At 43.2% G+C, this 15,623-nt stretch overlaps 1 protein-coding gene across 2 annotated transcripts in view; it reads right to left on the reverse strand.

The window, feature by feature from the left end:
• Window positions 1–262: 262 nt before the first annotated feature.
• CEP85L (centrosomal protein 85 like) overlaps window positions 263–15,623 on the reverse strand; it is a 126,705-nt gene continuing 111,344 nt past the window's right edge. For both annotated transcript variants that reach the window (XM_066606232.1, XM_066606222.1), the window contains exons 7-13: window positions 14,189–14,341; window positions 11,298–11,452; window positions 9,888–10,005; window positions 9,564–9,614; window positions 7,462–7,569; window positions 6,267–6,480; window positions 263–4,790 (exon numbers count right to left, since the gene is read on the reverse strand). In XM_066606232.1, coding sequence (XP_066462329.1) covers window positions 4,624–4,790; window positions 6,267–6,480; window positions 7,462–7,569; window positions 9,564–9,614; window positions 9,888–10,005; window positions 11,298–11,452; window positions 14,189–14,341 — 966 coding nt within the window. In that variant the 3' untranslated portion in view covers window positions 263–4,623. The remainder of the gene's footprint in view (window positions 4,791–6,266; window positions 6,481–7,461; window positions 7,570–9,563; window positions 9,615–9,887; window positions 10,006–11,297; window positions 11,453–14,188; window positions 14,342–15,623) is intronic.

A 15,623-nucleotide genomic window follows, 5' to 3' on the forward strand; every position in this document is an offset into this window, starting at 1 on the left:
TAGTAGATTACTAGTAGGTTATGTACCCAGCAGTTGAGCCCATGCTGATCTGGAAAAGATATCATATCCTGGTGATAGGTGTAATAAGGGAAAAACCACTTAAAGGCATAGTATAAATTCCTCCTTTCCAAGTCCTCCAAGTACATTACGCACCTTATTCCATTAACCTGAAGGTACTAAAATTGATTTTATATTATCTGCAATCCATATTCGGAGAACAGAAGGCATATAAAGGAACAAACAAAACAAAAACACACATTGGTGTGTAACAAAATGCATTTTACTCTGCAGTAACATATTGAAAAGCATAAACAAAATCCAGTGAAAAAGTACTTGCTAAAATGTAAGATTTCTTATCTCATAAATAGAACTTTGGCATTCAAAATTCTAGCTGTAAATCTAAAATTACAAAAAAATAATAATGCTGCCTTTGAAAAGTGAAAGGCATAAATTGGCAACCATCCAGTGGCGTCCATCTACTTATAACATGACAACTGTATTTACATGAGGTATTTTCAGGGATCCGCACAAGGAACCCACAAACAGTTTCCAATTCTCACACCCAAAGCTGTGCTTTAAAATAGCAACTGCCCTCATACAGTCATGGTGAAACACAAATAAATAGGAACACACCCAATGCACACTATGTATAGCAGGTTATATATGGAGAAATTAAAATACAACTATGTACAATAATAGTTACAACCGTGTCCTGTCCAACATAAAACCCCCAACGTAGATTACATGTTAACCCTTTGCAATCCAATTTTGAATTCAGGGTTTTCTGGGGGCTTTCACTTTCTGCCATTATACAATGGCGCCATCTGCTGGCCATAGCCAGTACTGTGGTATAGGACATGCTGGAGAGGCCCCCGACAACAGAGCAGCCAGTCATCTACAGTAAGAAAACCCTGCCGGACGTCTTTAGATATCGGAGCTGTACAGCCTTCAATCAGAATGTCTTCAGACGTCAGACACTGGATTGGAAAGGGTTGATGAGGTGCAAAAATGTTTTTGAAACTACGACCAGATCATTTTTCTCCCCACTTGGTCATGAACTTAAGGACAAGTTCACTAATTTTTTTTAAACTGTAAATGTGGGAATAGATCCCTCAGAGGATGAAGAGCATTAAGTTAGGTTATAAAATACTGTTCCCACTTTAAAAAGAAAAGTTGGGAGATTTATCAAAATTAGTGCAGATGATTGGAGATCCAAAGCGTACATTCAAGCTGCCATCTTCATTTTTCAAAGGACGTATGAAAAATGAACGCTGAAATCTGAGCGGCTTCTATGGGCGACTGCTCCAGGCTTCTATGGGCGACTGCTCCAGGCTACCTTGCTTTGATTAGTTGCTACTAAGAACTTCAGGTTTTGAGGAAAAAGTTGCTGTCCTAATTAACCCGACTTCAGAATTTTCTCTATGATGTAAACGTAACATAAGAAAAGGAAAACCTAAAATGACCAAGACTAGATAGAAGACACAGCCTAAATGACATGGGGTGACCAGATATAGCTAGGCTGGTGCAAGGCACACGTAGGGTAATATTGCTAATGGGTCATTCGGCATATCTTACTGGTCATACACGTAGGAAGTAGGCTATATACATATTAGTTGTTGGCATGAATGCTTGAAATGTTCACTAACGAATACTGTATATTCCCAATGTGCTAACATAATGGTTTTCTTCATAATACAGAAAAATCTGTATGCCATTGACCAAATGGAGAAACCAAGAAGGAAACTCAATAACTCATTGCCGGGGAAATGTAATGACTGCAAGTAAAAGTGGTTCAGATGTCCATAGAAACCAATCAGATTCCTCCTACTTAAGAGAACCTGAATTGTTCTTATGAGTAAGTGCCCCTATTATGTTTTTTGCATTAGTTTTAAGACATTCTCCTGCACTGCCTTTTAGGCCCCATGCATGACAACTGGGGTAGGGTCACAGGTGTCTATAGCAACCAATCAGATCCATTGTTGTTCTGGAGAAATGAAAGCTGGAATTTGATTAGCTAATAACGATAATTCTACCATTACTTCCTCGACAGGCCGGAGTTTGTAATGCAACTTTATCTTATTTTCAGTTTTTCAAGAATTGTGGGAAAGAGAAGTGAAAGTTTACTATTATTTCACCTGCAAGACATCACAATTTTCTAACATAGAAAAAGTTTAAAAATGTGTTAAAACCCATCGTATGCCGTTTTCTGTCTTAACGACTCTTGAACTATTTGAGAAAAGAAAGATAAAACTACTAAAATGTATCATCTGCCTTTCTTCAGTACCCATGCCTGCAGAGAAGAGCGGACAGCACAATTAAGGTCCTTAGATAGTAGTTAATAACAATGTCCTGGGGTTTAATGAACACCCCCATCGTGCGGGGCTCCTCTATGCAGAGGGCAGCCATTGGACAGCTAAGTGCAGTATTATGTGTTCGGTCTCATTGTTTTCATCTTCCTGTGCATACAAATTAAAGCCAAAGCTTAACACAGGGCATCTGAAAAATACATAGAGTAAAAAAAAATTATTAATACGTTTTACTGACAATCAAATTATATGTAGCATATTTTCAATAACTTACCCCCCTCCCACTTCTACAGTATCACTAGTTTGGTTACACTGGTGCATACATTAGCACAGCCAGAAAGCTTGACATGCCGGATCTAAAAGTGGACCCATGCACTGTGCATCTCAACAGTCAAGGTATCCAGGCAATGCTATGATTGTCTCAGCAAGCGGCCGCACAGACTTATTGTTAGATTAGAATACGCAACCAATCGAAACTTTGTGCAGCCGTCATGAAAATCTCCCAATCGTGGCAGACTAACTAGCAAAAAGTTTTCTGTGTAACTATGTAGCCGAGAGCTATGCAAGAATAGTAGATGGGAAAATACTCCATGACACAACTAAAGTCATGCATAGCGGTGAAAAGTCAGTTGTAGGTCGGTATTCTTCTGCCTTATGACTGTAATCAACTCTAGGACCACACAAGACTGTCTACGTGGAGGCTGCTAACTTTATGTACAGAATTTTCTTAAAAAGAACTTTGCTACTTTTGTAATGATCAGATATTGCGCACAGAAACTAGTCAGGCAACAATACTTTGTATGAAATACGAAGAACTATCTGGGTAGTCGTCTAACATGCTGTCACCCCACCAAACGTCTAAGAAATACGCAGTTCTCTGGATGCTCCAAAACTTCAGAGTAGTTACCACTGCAGTCAGTTAATATACAGTCCCTTCTTCATGCTACTTCTGTATGATCAAGCAGAGACTGAATCTAATATTGCTTAGAAGTGTCAAAACTGATGGAATATCTGGTGAGGGGGCGTAACTACAGGGGATGCGGTTGCACCCAGGAGTCTTAGGGGGCCCAAAAGGCCTCTCTTCTCCATATAGGGAGCCCAGTACTATTAATAAAGCACTACAGTTGGGGGCCCTGTTACAGATCTTGCATTGGGGCCCAGAAGCTGTAACTAACGCCTCTGTCAATGGGGTGCCATTACCACAGCAATATACTTAATTACTGGGCAGCACTACGTTTTAGCATTATGAGTGCTCTATCTGTACACCCCAGGCAAGAAAAGTAGATATAAAGGAGAACTAGCAAAACATCTAACAGGCTTCACAGAGTATAGCCTCCAGGCTTATTTCCCCATGATAACACTTCTTGCTTCTGCACTTTGGCAGCTATGTGTCCTTACTGGTGTCACAGCCACCAGATATAGTTTACTATCCAATATATAGTGGTCTCCGTATCTTAATGCCTCCAATCTGTTGTGTTCCGACCCCACCAATGTATACAGTATTCTATTGTACTACCATGTGCGCAGTTTTATGTTAACATCCCACATAATCTGTACTATGGCATGGTTTCCTAGCCCTATAGCGTAAAGGGAAAAAGTTTTTGCCCTAGCTGTTGGGAGAGATTGTAATTACAGCACAACAGATCAAACTAAAAATTCCATTGACCCTGCTGTAAATGAGTTGGAAGTGAAAAGGATTTGTTTTTAGGCCTTTAAACCAGCCGAATGTGACATGAATGGAGTGTGCTTAATGGAACGGTAAAGCTTCCATTTGAAATAATGGCTTTCTTCACGTTTTGGTGGCTATATAAATGGACTAGTCTTGCCTCACCAATCCCTCTGAAAATGTAACACAGCTAACATTACTGTCAGTATACAAGAAACTTCTGCAATTGAGAGAATACGACGCACTAGTCACTGCTGTATAAAAATGGAAATGTACGGGAAATGTAAAAGGACTCTTTAACTAGATGAGCCTTGGCTATTTTATGTCAGTTTTCTAACCACATGGATAAAAGTCAAAACCACCGAATAGCAATGGCAGCTTCCGCTTTCCACCTTAGCTTACACATTCATTCAGAACATTTGGTGAAACGGGGAGGTTTCTTAAACATTCACAAGTTCGTCATTCAGTAGTTCATTTTTCCAGGGTGTCCAATGAAAAGGACTTTTCCACAAAATGACTAGTAGTTTCCTTTGTATGGAGGAGTGATGAAATGTAGACAAAGCACCTCAGGTGTTGTGCATAGTAACGTTCCAGTATATGGCTCCAGACAGAAATGGAGGTGAAGTATTTAATGGATAGCGTTCCAGTCAATCATTGGGTAATACAATTATCCCCCATATCCTGAGCGTAGCAGTCTGACAAAGTTGTCCGCAGTTCATCAATGTCTTTTCGGAGCTGACGCGTATCTGCCAGTTTCATGGTCAGACCTTCCGTGCTGTGGCTGCTGGCTTCACCTTCCTCAGAACCGGAGTTGGAAGCTGCACAAAATAAGACAGGTAGTGTGAAATGTAAGTTATAACATGGGTGGAAAACAAAACTGCAAGCCATATCACAATGAAAACTCAGTCATGACGACTACGTACAGTACCCTCCAGAAGGTTCGTAACCCCTTAAAAATGTAAAAAGTTCAAGGAACAGTAAAAAACAAACAAACAAAAAAACAAAAAAACAGATACTTTTGGATGTATGCAGTTATTATCCTCACACCGGCCTCCGTTGCTGCTGCAGGCTGCTGCTTTCTCCTTCAAGCTGACAGAGCAGTTCTTCCTGGAAGCAGGGCTTGAATACCCAGCCTCCAGGAAGCTAAAGCTCTGATTGGTTACTCGAGTGCCGCGTCAGCCAATGAGAGCTGACGCTTGATTAACCAATCACAGCCATTCAATAACACCAATCAGAGCATTAGCTTCCTGTAGGCAGGGTATTCAAGCCCTGCTTCCAGGAAGAACTGCTCTGTCAGCTTGAATTAGGACGCAGCAGCCTGCAGTAGCGACGGAGACCAGCACGAGGACCAAAACGCTAACAGTAGGCGAGTATTTATTTATTTTTAACATGTAAACTAGATCGGACTTCTTTTCCGAAAATTGGGATAGGTCTTACTATCGGAGAAACAGGATATGTGAAGGTCTATGGAACCTTTCTGAGGCAGTATGCCAGCCGATGATGTTGTGGCCGGTTGCGTTAGGCTCCAGTGTTCATTTTTCTGCCTATTTCGTGATGGCTGATTCATAGAAACAATGTGCAGCTGTGAAATTTTATTTCCTTTTCCATTGTTTAAAGAAAATAGTCGTACGGATCAAGATTGGGTGAATATGGAGTGTGAGACAAGCGTGTCATGTTACTTTTTGCCAAAAATTGCTTAAAGCGCTGTGTAGGTAGGCACGTCATAATGGAAGAACCAGTCACCTGTTTGCCTACCTCATCCTCTATATTAGAAAAAACTTTCTGACAGTGAGGGTGATCAGTGAGTGGAGCAGGTTACCATGGGAGGTGGCAAGTTCTCCTTCAATTGAAGTGTTCAAACAAAGGCTGGACAAATATCTGTCTGGGATGATTTAGTGAGTCCTGCATTGAGCAGGGGGTTTGGACCCAATGACCCCGGAGGTCCCTGCCAACTCCCTTCCATTCTATGATTCTATGTATTTACCTGATCTCCCTCCATGCAACTTTTTGTATGAATCAGCCATCACAAAATAAGCGAAAAAATGAACTTGTTAAAAAAAAAAATCACAACACAACCTTCACCAACGTTGTTGGCTACCATCCCGCCTCAGAAGGGTTCCACAGACATTCACCTAGCAATAAGAAGCCTGTAGTAGTAACATCCCCCACCAGAAGAAGAGTCCCATTTTTTTTGGAGTACCCCCTGGTACAATAAATATATACTTAAAACAGGAAAACTGTTTTAAGAGTAGGAATGAGATGTATAGAACAATCACATATTTGAGAGAACTTACAATGTATACCCAGGAGCAGGGAAAGATTGGGCTCCTTGCCCTGTATGCGCTGATTCAGGATACTACAGAGTGCTTTCAAGTCAAAAAGACAGTGGGACATCTCCTTAAACAGCTGCCCGGCCACCAGCATCTTCTCCGACAGTGGCTGTCTGGACGCCAGTAATTCTTCCAGCTGCTTGCAAATGGAAGCGTTTTCTTCCTTTAATGTCTGGTTCTGCATGGGGTGAAGAAAAATTGGTTTAATACGTTCTATTAGAAACTACATGGCCGCAGCTTGTATAGATTCAACACAAGAAGAAGGAGGTTTGGAAGCCTACTGGAGAGGAGGGCTACAAATAACCAGAAAGACCAGTGACTAGAGATGAGCGTGCATGCTTGGTAAGGTCAGTTACTCGAGCGAGCTCCGCTCATCTCAAGTAACTGCCTTCTCCTCCGAGCATGCCCAAGGGGAAGGGGGGCAGCGGGAGAGCGGAGGGGAGAGTGAGAGAGATCCCTCCCCCCCGTTACCCCACCGCCCGCCGCTGAAAAAGCTGAAGCTTGTGGCTAAAGCAGATAGAAGAAGGCTGGGTTCACACAGGGCGTAAATCCAGCGGAAATCTTGTGGAATGACTGCAGCAGGACCACAAGAAATACAGCGAGATTCCCATGGTAGAAAGGCAGCTTCAAAACCTGCGCCGCCAGGTGCAGGTTTTGAAGTGGTTTGGCCGCCTGCTTTATAAATGCTGCAGCCATTTCCTCCCATAGAAAGGAGAAAGGCCACAGCAAGGACTGCGATAAAATTGACATGCCGTGGCTTTGAATTCCACGAAGCACGGCAGTTTCAGCATGGCTTGGCCGCAAGGGCTTCTCCGCAGCGTGTGGTCGGGATTTTTGCAAATCTCGTCAACTTTGCTGCTTTATCCCAGAATAAAAATTGCCGGTGGAATTTTTTTGCAGAAAGTCTCTACAGAAATTCCGCGTCAATTCTGCCCCGTGTGAACGCAGCCTAAGAGTCCGACCTTCAACCTGGGGTGTCGCTACAGATTAGAGCGCTGGGCAACAGTGTTTCCACATTTTTGCAGAAAAAAAAAAAAGTTATCCTGCAAAGTCAATATGCAAATGCATGCTCAGCAAGAGACAGCCAGATGAGGGGAGGAAGGACCTAATGAAAAGGTCTTCATTATATAGTGGAAATGCAAAGGTTACAATTACATACTTCCAGGGAAAGCGTGTGCAGCGTCTGTGTACAGTCTGCTTGCTCTGCAGACTTCTTCTCAAACTCCAAACCACTGGAACCCTCTTGAAGTAATTTATTTCTTAAGGTCTAGAGAGAAAAAGTAAAGAAACATCATGTATAACTGCACCAATGCGAACTCCAATTTAAACATAAAAGGTAAGACCTGCTTGGTCAAAGCCTGAGAATTTTAGTCCTCCTATCATTTCAAGTGCCAAGTCAGATGAAAATCTCAGTGTTACAAAAGTAAAGATCTAAGCCTGAATAAAGGCCCATTTAGATGCAACGAATGTCGGGCAAACGATGCCCGATACTCATCCCCGCATGTACTTGCTCTCGTGCTGCTGCATGGCAGCTAGTATCGCTGGCTCAGAGCGGAGCGGCTTGAGATTTCTCTCCTCGCTCCCCCACCCCTCTCCATTCACTTAACATAGCGGCAGTTCAATACTGAACAATTGCTATTTACACTGAGCAATCAGCGAATCGTCCATCATTTATGCAGCATAAACGATGGACAATGAGCTGAATGATCATCGTTCGGTGTAAAAGCAGCCTTCAGTACTGAACTGCCGCTATGTTAAGTCAATGGAGAGGGGTGGGGGAGCGAGGAGAGAAATCTCCTTCAGCCTCCCTGCTGGCCGCTCTGTGAGCAAGCCAGCGATACTAGCTCCCATGCAGCAGCACGGGAGCGAGTGAATGCAGGGACGAGTGTCGGGCATAGTTTGCTCGACATTCGTCCCATCTAAATGGGCCCTACACCAAAAGCCTTAAAGGGGTTGTCCACTCCAAAGATATACGCTTATATACATTAGGATTCCAAATTGAGCAGCTGATACTTGTGTGGTATCTTTCCCAGATCTTCTTCCCAATAGAAGTGGATAAGAAGTCTTGATGTACAGACTCTACCCTTTCCTGTTTTTGCTTAAAGTAACCTTCTTGTCCTGGACAAGCAAAGTTGGCTGCGCAGCTTCTCTGACTACCTGATGTCCACTGTGCATTCGTATTCATTATTAGTCTTAGGACACTACATGCTGCTCCGACTGGCCAGTACGGAGATGTTGGCAGTACTGACTAGTCAGATCAGCATGTAGTGGCCAAGACTACCGATGCATACTAGTGCACAGCGGATGTCAGGTAGTCAAAGAGGCGCGGTACGGGCATCTTTGTCCAGGACTGGAGGGTCACTTTAAATGGGCTGTTCTATAAGTTCAGGATTGTTAGTCCCAGGATTTGTGCACAAGTTATGCATCATGCTGTTACACCCTGCGGCCCTCAAACAATATTGTTCCCTCCTTCTATATCTGATTGGAAGTCTGATTAACTGTGATAAGTGGCTAAATTAATTTCCCCGTTTTTAATACCCAGTGCTAAAGACTTCCAAAGAATGTCCTACATAAAATATTTAAAACTGCAATAGCTGATTTACAGACACAATATGTAGTTAATCAAGCAGTGCGGACAGCTTGGTGCTCTGGCAGGTAATTATAGGAGTCTGCTCCACCTCAGGCCATGTTCCCAGACAATGAATAATGAACTACACACCCAAGTCCCTCCTGTTATTAATCACTTGCCAAAAACCCACTTCTGATCTTTCTGAGAGCTTCGCCACCCATCTACACAGTTATGGTATTCCCCAGAGCAATCAGGCCCGGTCCTGCTTAAAGTAACTTTGTGATTTCAGGTTTATTGAAACTATAAACCTATTAAAACATCAAGTTGTGGGTAAATAAATAACTGCAGCTTACAGCTAGGAGCCTGTAGATACAGTTATGTAATACAGCAGTGTTGGGATTCAATTCCTTTTTTGTTTTGAGTATCCAAATATTTTGGAGGTTATTGTATATTAGGGATTGTCCATACACCAAAGAAGGGACGTATCGCTAGTAATGGAAATACCACTGGGCATCGGTCAGTACTATTGTTCATGGTAGTCTATAATAAGCAAGAGGCAGTAGATTATAGCTGAGGGGGTCATACAGTAATATCTGCTTGACTGAGCACATCACTGATCAGACGCGATCACATTTATTACATAGGTAAGTTTTTAAGAAATCAGTCATTTTTTTACACTAGTAGGACTTTACCTGTATTTCTGTTGTCATGCCGTCAATTTGACTCTGCTGATTGTCTATTACCTGGAGATGAAAAAAACACATTAGAACTCAAAATCATACACTTTGAAGAAATAATACTCTTCATCATCCATAAGTTTGGATTTATTAGGGGCATCTAATGAGAGGTCTGTGTCTCTTCATAGAATAACCTCCCCCCACTATATTGAAGGAGAGTTATATGGGAATGGGGCTGGTTTTTGGGTGGGCTGATGCATCCAAAAATAACTTGCTGTGCAATGTCAAATATGAGGAATTTCCAGAATTGTATGCTGGGTCACTTAGTTCTGATCGCACCTTGTTAGCACGCTCGGTTTGCTCTCGGAGCCATTCGTTTTCGCTCTGTAGCTGTTTTGTATCCAGCATCGGGAGTCGGACACCGTCCTCCAAACATTTCTGCACTTTCTGCTGTAAGCTGTAAGGACATTAATGGGATACATTTACAATACATCACTGGTAATACAACTCATCAAGCCAAGCGCGGCTATCTGGTTCATAGATATGAATCCTGGGTCAGGTGTAATAAGACACTGCAGAAGCCTCATCTCTTATCAAATGTACCATCCGAAAAAAGATTTAGATTTATCATACTCATATTTATTGAAACACAATAAAATAAGGGCAATAGTGGGAAAAAGCATTACCTATTAGATCCACTTCGCTAGTTCTGCTTATCATTGCTGCCGCCGGATGTCACATTGACATCACACGATTGCAGCAGCCAGTCACAAGTCCTAGCAGCTCACAGTGGCTCTGAGTAAATGACTACTGTGGGCAATCACTAGCCGCACTGATGTCAATGAGCTGCAGTTGGATGAATGAACCCTGGTGGGGAGAACTAGATGCCCTGGATCCAATCGGTAAGTAATGCTTGTTTCATGCCATTTCCCACCACTGCCTGTTTTTTGGGGTAAAAACAGGACAAGCGCTTTAATAGAAGAGTAGGCATTGTAATAAAATGAAAGCGAATGGATCATCTTGATTTTTTTCAGCTAATTCAAACTAGATGCAGGTATTCTTTTCTTATAGCCCATTTTTATTTTCTGATTGTAGGTTTCTTTTTATTTTAGTATACAATTATGTAGCAGCGATCTTGCCTGAGCTAATGCTCTGTTAGCAGCATTTAGATATACTTTACAACAGGATCGGGATGGACAGGCCGAGTAAGCGTCGGCGGGATGGAAAGGCCAAGCGAGCGAGGGGCGGGATGGAAAGGCCAAGCGAGCGAGGGGCGGGAGGGGGGGGGGGGGATGGAGAGGCCGAGCGAGCGAGGGGCGGCGGGATGGAAAGGCCGAGCGAGCGAGGGGCGGGAGGGGGGGGGGATGGAGAGGCCGAGCGAGCGAGGGGCGGCGGGATGGAAAGGCCGAGCGAGCGAGGGGCGGGAGGGGGGGGGATGGAGAGGCCGAGCGAGCGAGGGGCGGGAGGGGGGGGGATGGAGAGGCCGAGCAAGCGAGGGGCGGGAGGGGGGGGGATGGAGAGGCCGAGCGAGCGAGGGGCGGCGGGATGGAAAGGCCGAGCGAGCGAGGGGCGGCGGGATGGAGAGGCCGAGCGAGCGAGGGGCGGCGGGATGGAGAGGCCGAGCGAGCGAGGGGCGGCGGGATGGAGAGGCCGAGCGAGCGAGGGGCGGCGGGATGGAGAGGCCACTCTAGAAAGACAAACTTACATTCCCATACATGTGTAAAGAAAACAACAGGATGGCGGTCTTACTTTTGAACAGTTAGGACGAGTTCTTTCTCCCTCTGTTTCTGACACTCTGCCTGTGCTTCTTTTTCTTGAAACTGTGTCCTGGACTCACTGGCAAGTTTTTCTAGACACCTAATGGTGTCTTTTAGCTGTTTGTTTTCTTCTTCTAATACCTGGAGCTTTAGACAAAAAGCACAACATTACATTACATGCTCTGTGTCTCATTCCAATCCCATAGACACTATGCCCTCAAATATCCTAAATCATACAGATGCCACATTTTGTCATCAGCACTGACCTCCTAAACCCTTCATGCCTAATGACATCATTTACGTCATCAGAGGGTCGTTCCTAGTGACCTGAATGTACGACATGGAGGTGATGCAGGAGCTGCGCCTGAAGCATCCACAGGAGGTGCTAGCTGCGGATTACAGCTGACACAGCTGCAACGGCCATTAAATCACTTAGATGTTGAGGTGAGTAGTGACCGTGACATCCAAGGAGCGCCCCTCTGTCACTCACACCACGCTAATAGGGACTAATTAGCTGTCTGTCAGTAGAATGCAATACAGACTAAGTAGTTCAGTGCATTGTGGAAGCAATCACACTATTACATGTTATAGGACTAGGTGAATATTGAAGACTAGAAAAAGATTAATACTACAGAAAAAAAGGGAAGAAAAAAAAATAATAATCACAATTTTGGCAATAAAAATGCTTCCACAAAACTGATATCCCCATATCTATAGCATCTCCTACGACAAAATAATCACATTTATTCTGCACAGTAAATGCCATAAGGAAAAAAATGTGTGCAATTTAATTCTATATACCTGCAATGCTATATGTGGTCACTAGGTGGCACTTTTTGGTTCCAAGCTTTGAAACAAGTAAACATGAGCTCTCATGTCTCTTGGCTTCTATCGGGGTGCAGCTACATCACAAACAAAGCACCCCACATTTCCCAGTAACACATGGAGGGTAACTAGAAGTGCTACAGCTAATGTCTGTTGGTCCACCCCGCAAGATCACAGCCGCTACTCCTGTGTGCTACACATTCTCAAGAGAGAGAAAAAGTAAACATGTGATCAATAAGTTGTTTATACCCCAAAACTGTAACATTGGAAACTACAGGCTGTCCCAAAATTACCCATCATACAGGTCTGCCAACAGAAAAATAACAGTGTTGAGGGCGTTTGAACAGTTTTTGAAGTTTTTATTGTTCTAAATCTTTAGAAAAAAGAAACAACTTTAGAAATTTGGTCATCATCACCCTAAATATACTGCACCATGAAGGCAGTACAAAACAAAAAATAATAATTCCAAAATACTGTTCTTTTGCTCATCCCTTCACTAAAAAAAAAAAAAATAATAATAAAAACTGACAAAAAGTCATATGTACCCCAAAATGGCACAAAAGAAAGATACAGCTGATCCCACACAAAGTAGGCCTTACATAATTCAATCGGAGGAAAAATAAAGTTATGACCCTCAGAATATGGTGGGCAATTTTTTTTTACATGCTCTTACTGAGAAAAACTCCTGAGGATAGGATACCTTATACTGGTTAACAAAAAGAAATTATGTTACAGGAAGCTGTTGAGGCTCCTTGGGTATATTATAAGCCTGATGAAGAAGCCAAGGAGCCTCGGAAGAGTGCTGTACGCATTACATTTTTAGCTATGAATGTATCTACTACAAGCCAAAGTCCTATTTGCTTCGATTTCCCTTCTTTTTCTTCTTTTACGTACTAGACCGATGGCTTGATCCAAAAGTTTCTAGTTCTATTATTTCTAAGTTGCACATTTCAACCTCTATGTAAGAAATTCTGCAATGACCAGTTCAATGGGGTTTTGTTATTTATTATTATTTCTGCAACTACATTGAAAAACCTTTCTCAATAAAAATTCAATCTTTAAAATAAATGTATCTATAAGACATCTTGTAGATGCCCCTCTGTAAGGCCACCTGCACACGAATCAGTTGGATTCCACATGCTGCATCCCGCAGTGGAATAGGAACCGGTGCTCCCCCAATGACCCTGCGTACCTGGTCCGGCTGGCGTAGTACAGATTTTGCCGTGGAACCCGCGACTTTTCTGCAATGATGATTGCAGAAGCTCCGTGGGTTGAATGGCTTCATGGAATTTGCCTAAAAAAAATTGAACATGCTGCGATTTTTTCTCTGCGAGCAGGAAAATCGCAATTGATTTCCGCTCATTTGCAGGGGGGGGGGGGGGGGGGGGAGGAAAAAAAAAACGCTTTTCCATTGCAAGCTGTGGGCAGTATTTGCTGCAGAATCCGGAGGAGGACACCCGCTCAGGATTCCGCAATGCAAATCCACCCGTGTGCAGGCGGCCTAAATTACATCAGTCTCAAATCAGGTGCTCTTTAACAGGCACTGAATCAGCAAACTTTGCATAAATCATTAGTATGACTGAATGTAAGAAACTTTAGAATATTTCAGTACAGAAAATACCTGTTTCTCCACTTATAATTAATTATGACTAATTATAAATATAATAATTATTAATCACTATGGAGAGGAGGGGAGGGTGAAGATGAAGCAGATGCAGAAGAGAAAGAAAGACACAGAGAGGCTGTGCATTGAAACATAGTAGCTACTTCCCATCAGATGAGGGAAAACTGATACAACCTGCCAGATAAGTCATAACAGTCAGGAATAGGGCTATTCCTCATGTACAGACATGGGGGCTTATTATGACAATGCACCTGAAACGACAGGTAAGCTTTAAAAGGAAAGTCCCCGGTATTTACATGTTCTACATGACTGCTCATTGACAAGTAGTTCTATTTGAAGAGTGCAGGGGTGCAACCCTGGCATTACTGACAGACCGGTCAGCTGTGTGATAGTAACACATACCAAGCAAGACACTCCAATGAATAGCTACTTACCCTTTCACTTTGCCTCTGCACATCATCAAGTGTAGGTAGGTCAGCCACATATTTCTCTAGAGTCTCAATCCGCCTTTGCTTCTCCCGATTTAGCTCATTTTCCTTCTGACACTTCTTCCTCAGGCTGTTAATGTATTTGTCTCTCGTTTTTATCTAATTAGAGGAACAAGGGAGAAAATTAAATCAATCAGTATTCATATTTACATTAAATCTAGTTATAGTCAACAGGTAATGAGGTAAATAATAACATATCTTATGGACTAGGTCATACCTGAAATGAAAATGGTGGCCCAGTTGTAAACTATTGATGACCTATCAGGAAGCTAGTTCACCAATAGTAGATCAATATGGGTCTATTGCTAGGGATCTCCGCCAATCAGCTGTTCGCTGTGCCTGTGTGCTGAGCAGATTTCTGCAGGAAGCAGATGGATCTGTTCCCACTGCAGTGGCAAGGCTTGGTATTGCAGGCTCCGCTCCAATTGAATGGAAACTTGGCCTATAATACGAAGCCTGGCCACTGCAGTGGGAACAGAGCTTCCTACAGAAATCAACTCATGGTATGAGCATCTATTATTGATGGCCTATCTTGTTTCTGAACCATCAATAGTTTACAACCTCCCTTCATATGTTAATCTAATGACCAATAAAGCTCCTTGTGTGCTTAAGGCCTCATGTCCACAGGGAAATTCGGGCCTGCACGGATTCCCCATGCAGAATCCCGCAGCGGGTCCCTCCTTTCCCGTAAACATGAGGCCAGAAAATCAGATATACCTACCTGTCCGGTTGCTGCCCGATCTGCCTTCCATCGCGGCCGGATCTTCTTTCTTCGACCCAGCGGATGTGTTCAGCACACCGACAGCGTGCCACTAAACGGACAGCTTCAATAGGCTTCAATGGAAGCCACAGGAGACCGACACAAAATGGAGCATGCTGCAAGTGCTTTCCCGCGCGCCAGGGAAAATGACATCCGCAGGTATTTAATTACCTGAAGCTGTCCAATGATTCCCCATGGGCGCGGATCACACGTGCGGGACACCCGTGCGGATTTACAAATCCTATTTTGCCCGTGGACATTGAACCTAAAACACCAACCAAAACTTAAGATATATATGTGTGTATATATTTATTAGTCTTTCGGCTTCTTTAGAATACAGAATGGAGAATAATCACAGTATCCTCCCAACAGGCAGAGACGGTACTGGTTTTAGCTGACCATGCAATGCTTGTGCTATTGCATGATAGGATTGCTAGCACAGCACTGAGGAAGAGAAAGCAGGATCTAACATCCAAGATGGTATCTCATCAGAAGCCGACAGAAGGCTGAACTGCGCAAAAGAGAATACAATATATAGGTACACAAGAAGTTCAGCATGTGATGGAATCAATTGTGTGGTGCGTGGTGGGAAAGTTGTGTTTCCACAGGTGGTCTACTTTA

The sequence above is a fragment of the Eleutherodactylus coqui genome, chromosome 1 (genome assembly GCF_035609145.1).
Source record: "Eleutherodactylus coqui strain aEleCoq1 chromosome 1, aEleCoq1.hap1, whole genome shotgun sequence".
In the NCBI taxonomy this organism is placed as follows: Eukaryota; Metazoa; Chordata; class Amphibia; order Anura; family Eleutherodactylidae; genus Eleutherodactylus; species Eleutherodactylus coqui.